Below are 5,752 nucleotides of genomic sequence, written 5' to 3'. Positions count from 1 at the left end.
GATAGGCACGTGAAGACCGCAGGCCTCACCCCTTCTCCCCAGCCAGGGAATGAAGGAATTCTAGGAGCAGTGACTAACATTCAGCACAGCACCACGCACTCTTCTCTACAGACAGAAAAACGTCCCTGGACCGAGCTAGGAGCATGGCAAGAGGTGACCGGCACCCAATGGCTGGGAGGAGCAGCCTACTCATCAGGCAAGAATGCTAACTATCTGTACGTGAACTGTAGGGTAGACGGAAAGAGTAGGAGATCCTGGAATGAGAAAACACAAGGCGAGCCTTGGAGAGCATGGTGAGGGCACAGTGGGAAGAAGACTCTGGGGCTGCTGCCCAGACAAGGCAGCCTATTGCCTGCAGACTCCTTGGGTACAAACTGAGAAACTGCGCTACTTCCAGCATGTGAACCATTTCCAGTAGGTTTGGCAAAGGACCAGACTATGTGAGGCTCTCGCAGAGGCAACTGGCTCTGGGATGTCGGGGTCTTGCTGGAGGGATGGCTCGCTGGGTCTCATCTATCCATCAGCTCTCTCCTACTCCTGAAGCAGGCACTGAAGCAGCTGCAAATGCACCGGGCCAGCCTCTGTCCCAACTTTGCCATATACCAACATTTCACAGAAAACCACACTCAACCTTAATCTTTTTGAGAGCTCTGCTTTTACATATGCCACGAAACAGCTACGTGTACTAAGTGGGCAGGACGGAGGAGGAGGATGAAAAGAGCTTCCTCGAATGAGCTACATGAGAAGCTGGAGATGGGGAGGGGCTGCCTGAAACATAAATGGGGACACTCCCCATCCATGTGCTGATCAAATGCCTGTCACATACTCTCTTAAGACTTGTATCGCCTTTCTCCTTAATGTCTTACAAAGTGTTTTAAAATCACATTTAGAGACCCCAAACATGCAGCATACAAAAACAAAAAAGAAAAAAATGAAAATTATCAACACTAACATTAAAAAAGTGCAACTTACGTTGGGGCCTGGATGGGCTCCTCTGGCACTAGTGACCCACACTCACAGATGGGAGAAAAGATGGGGCAAAGCCACAAACACACAAACACACACATTCTCTCAGTCTAAAGGTTCTAGGCAGAGATCAGGAAACACACCAGTTCATCCTTCTCAATCACTGAAAAGAGCTGGTGGGAACACACAGGCCAGTTGTCCAGGTGCCCCCCAGGCCGGGTTTCTACGTCTTGGTCGAGCAGCACCATAAACAGAGGAACTTCCATGTGGATGCACAAACACCAAGTCCTTAGATTCCTAGTGTTGCTTAGGATGTGTGGTTTCTTCCACCTGTGATGGGAGAGACAGGAAGGAGGTGGCCTGATATCATTCAGGACCATTCCCAAGAGAAAGGGAGCATTCCTGAGGCTCTATACTCAGCAGTAGAATTAGAGGACCCTTCTTCACCAGCTTCTAAAAAGGCTGCACCTTGAAATAAGTAAAAATTCACGGACTGGGCATCGTTGAGTGGTTTAGGCATAGGGCAAAATCAGGGAACCTATTCCAGGGAGATCTAAAAAGATCCGGCATGGAGACCCGGCTGCAGCGTTCTCAGCAGCTCGCTGACTGCTCCAGTTCCTCCTCCTTGGCAAAGAAAGTCTCCAGTTCCAGCAGCTTCTGGATCAAAAGCGCATCCAGCTCTCGAGTCTGCAGAGCCGCCTTCTGGGCCCTCGTGAAGCTGCCTACCAGCTTCACTTTCCCTCGAGCGCGTCTCTTTCGGGGCAGGGTAAAATCCTGGAATTCCAGAACACGCTTCCTTTTCTGCTGGCTGACGGAGACCAGTGTGCCATTTCGTTCTTTGGGTTCCTCGAAGATGGTCTCTAAACACCTAAGGATAGAGCACAACTCACAATCACCAGCGGGAACTCACAGAGCCCAGCTGGTCACCATGCCGACCAAAAGCTGCCTGTGCTGACTCCCAACTCGACTGTTTCCTGTGGCCAGCAGCTATTTCCATGCATAGGAGAAATATGTGCACAAAGTGAAAAAAGTTCAAAGAGAAGGGTATACAGCACAATTAAGGCTAGCTCCTCACTCCAGTATGTATAACACCACTAACTGCTGGTTTTGTGTATGTTCTCCAAAGTTAATATGTAGACACACTGAAGTAACATAGTAGACACTGGGCAAACAGCAAACCTTTTGTCACAGCCCAGGCTGGCCTCAAACTCCCTGTATAGCTAAGGATGACCTAATTTCCTGCCTCCCTGACCTCTGCCTCACAAGTGTCTGGATTATAGGCGTGCTAATCTACCATACCAGGCTCTAGACAGTAAACCTTTTTTTGTTTTTTTTTTTTGGTTTTTCGAGACAGGATTTCTCTGTAGCTTTGGAGCCTGTCCTGGCACTAGCTTTTGTAGACCAGGCTGGCCTAGAACTCACAGAGATCCGCCTGCCTCTGCCTCCCGAGTGCTGGGATTAAAGGCGTGCGCCACCACCGCCCGGCTAGACCTTTTAATCTCTGAGAGCCATGTGGCTCTCTGTCACAAAATTGTTTTGAGTTTTCCTTTTGTGAACAAAGCTATTAGCAGACAAACCATAAAAATAATAAAATGCCGGGCGGTGGCGGCACACACCTTTTAATCCCAGCACCCATGAGGCAGAGACAGACGGATCTCTGTGAAGTCGAGGCCAGCCTGGTCTACAAGAGCTAGTTCCAGGACAGGTGCCAAAGCTACAGAGGAACCCTGTTTCAAAAAAACCCAAAAATAAATAAATAAAATAAAACAAATAAAAACTGGTGGTTGGGGACATAGAGTCTTTCTCTAGGACACACGAGGGTCTGGGATACAACCCCAACATGGTTTTTGTTTTTTGTTTTAGTTTTTTAAAGACAGGGTTTCTCTGTGTAGCCCTGGATGTCCTAGAACTGGCTCTATAGACCAAGTTAGCCTTAAACTCAGAGATCCACCTGCCTCTGCCTCCTTAGTGCTGGGATTGAAGGTGTGCAGCTAGCACCACCCAGCTTTCAGCATGGTCATTAAAAAAAAAATAAACCAGCCGGGCGGTGGTGACGCACGCCTTTAATCCCAGCACTCGGGAGGCAGAGGCAGGCGGATTTCTGTGAGTTCGAGACCAGCCTGGTCTACAAGGGCTCAGGGAAACCCTGTCTCGAAAAACCAAAAAAAAAAAAAAAAAAAAAAAAAAAAAAAAAAAAAAAAACAAAAAAAAAAAAAAAAAAAAAAAAAAAAAAGAAAAAGAAAAACAAACAAACAAACAAATAAATAAAATAAAAGTTAGGTTGGGCCATGGAGTTGCACTCCTTTGATCCCAGCACTCAAGAGAAGCAGAGGCAGGTAAATCTGAGTTTGAAGCCAGCCTGGTCTATAGAGCCAGCTCCAGGGCATTCAGGGCTACACAGAGAAACCCTGTTTCAAAACCAACCAACAACAACAACATCAACAAAAAGGAAAGTCAGGTGTGGGGATGCAAGTCTCTAATCCCAACTACAGGGAGGCTGAAGGAGGTCACGTGGTTTGGGGATAGGCTTTGAGTGGGCCTAGAATTGCTAACTGGTGGTATGTATCTCCACAGCAGCAAACAGCACACTGTTGCACGTGGGGCTCCTCCTACCCATCAAAGACCCCGAAGCTTGTTTTCTTTGAATACAATACTGTCTGATTCATTTTCAACAGCACGCATTATATTTCATAATAAAAATGGACCAAAGTTGAGTGGAAATCCTAGTAACGGACACTTCGGTTGTTTCCAGTTCTATCCCATCACTCAGCAATCCTGCAATGAATAGTCTCCTGAAAATGAATGTCTTGTAGGCAGAGCCCATGTGCAAATACTGGGATAAAATGCCAGGAACCTCTTCCTTTATCCCAGATAAAACAGTCAATAACTGTCACTGCTTAAAACTGAATTTTGATCCCAAGGTGGCCAAGTGACATTTGTCTGTATTTGGGCTTGAAATCGTGGTTGAAAGAGTAATTAGTAGCGCAGACAAAGCTAGCCAGTGTATTCAGCAAACACAGCTGCAAGGTGAACACATCTATGAACCCACAGCCCACAAAGACTTCTTGTCTATCATGTCACTGACCCAGATCAAGGATTTGGAACCCGAACCCCCATTCTAGCTATTTCTAAAGTCCAATACTGGGCCAGAATTGGGGGCACCTTTGGTCCCAGAATTCTCCCAAGGCAGAGGCAGGTAGATCTGTGAATTTTTCACTAGCCAAGCCTGCACAACAAGAGAACCTCACAAAGAAACCCCAACAACAAAACCCCAACCAATACCGGGCAGAGCTAAATAGAATTGCCTGAGTGCGAAACATGAGGTGTCAATCATTCTAGCACCTCCCCCTTAGCCCAGCCACAGGAGTTACCTGTTCGCAGGAGGAGACTTGTAATTCTTGTTTGTATATATTTCTTCTAAACTGAACTCTTTCTTCTTTAACCTGCAAAGAGAAAAAAGAATTTTTCACGCCTGCTTTCACTTACACACTGCTTTAAGTTGAAAAGTCAAACCCTGTTCACTCCATTCCTGTGGCCAGAGCTGCAGTCGGAAGGCAGGCCACAGCACGTAGGGCAAGTGGGCGGCTACAGTTTCAGCCGGCTGTGCACACTGACTGACAGCTTTTTCTGGCTCATTTTGGGTTGAGGCACTTCCTCCTCTGAAGTGCTGGGGTTACGGACAAGAGCCTGCATCCAGCTGCTTTCTCTTCCAGCAGCAGTGCTGAGCTCTGACACTGACTTGGCCACCCAGTTTTTTAATATTCTTATTCATGGCTTGGAAATTATAAGCTTTAGGCTGGGCGGTGGTGGCGCACGCCTTTAAGCCCAGCACTCAGAAGGCAGAGGCAGGCGGATCTCTGTGAGTTCGAGGCCAGCCTGGTCTACAAGAGCTAGTTCCAGGACTGGCTCCAAAGCTACAGAGGAACCCTGTCTCAAAAAACAAAAAAATAATTTTATGTATGTGGGGTTTTCCCTGCATGTACATCTACGCACTATGTGCCTGTCTGGTACCTGAGCAGTCAAAACGAATCCCCTGGAAGTGGAGCTATTGTTGTGAGCCACCACGTGGGTGCTGAGAATGGAAGCCAAGTCATTTGCCAGTGCTTTTAAAAACTGGTCAATTCTCCAGCCCTTAATATATTTTTTTTCTTTCTTTCTTTCTTTCTTTCTTTCTTTCTTTCTTTCTTTCTTTCTTTTTTTTTTTAGGTTCCTCTGTTTAGCTGACTGTCCTGGAACTCACTCTGTAAACCATCCTGGTCTCAAACTCACAGACTATCTGCCTGCCTCTTGAGTGCTGGGATTAAAGGTCTGAGCCACCAAATCTGGCCCTAAGTCTTTAAATACATTTTACTTTTAACAGGTGAAATGGCTCAGAGATGGTCTTCTAATTTCAGATACATGCCATAGCACATGTGTGCCCATACACAAAATAAATACATGTAGAATAGTTTTTCAGTTATATTTTCCTTGGAAACAAGGGTGTGTTCTGTTGCCCAGGATTACCTTAAGCTCCTTTGAACCTTCACCTCTAAAGGAGATGAACTACAGGAGCATGCCACTCCACCAGCGGATTTCCTTTCTATCTGTACGGTGATGAGGGTCCCTCCCAGGGCCGTACACACAAGTGTGAGTGTGCTCTTATTTACTTATTTATTTGTGGAGATAGTGTTGGTATTAAAGGCACTACCGCCACCTGCCTAGCTTCAAGCTTTTGATTACATCAGCCTATTGCTGGAATTACAAGTATAAGCACTACAGAGTCATATCTTTATTTATTTATTTATTT

General features: G+C 46.3%; 1 protein-coding gene across 2 annotated transcripts in view; it reads right to left on the bottom strand.

The window, feature by feature from the left end:
• Positions 1 to 251: 251 nt before the first annotated feature.
• Positions 252 to 5,752, bottom strand: part of Prr14l (proline rich 14 like) — a 75,720-nt gene continuing 70,219 nt past the window's right edge. For both annotated transcript variants that reach the window (XM_005366085.3, XM_026788776.1), the window contains exons 9-10: positions 4,338 to 4,409; positions 252 to 1,834 (exon numbers count right to left, since the gene is read on the bottom strand). In XM_005366085.3, the coding sequence (XP_005366142.1) occupies positions 1,558 to 1,834; positions 4,338 to 4,409 (349 nt within the window). In that variant the 3' untranslated portion in view covers positions 252 to 1,557. The remainder of the gene's footprint in view (positions 1,835 to 4,337; positions 4,410 to 5,752) is intronic.

Source organism: Microtus ochrogaster, unplaced genomic scaffold (genome assembly GCF_000317375.1).
Source record: "Microtus ochrogaster isolate Prairie Vole_2 unplaced genomic scaffold, MicOch1.0 UNK6, whole genome shotgun sequence".
Taxonomy (NCBI): Eukaryota; Metazoa; Chordata; class Mammalia; order Rodentia; family Cricetidae; genus Microtus; species Microtus ochrogaster.
Note: the sequence above shows the minus strand (reverse complement) of the source record. Positions and strands in the feature narration are given on the sequence as shown.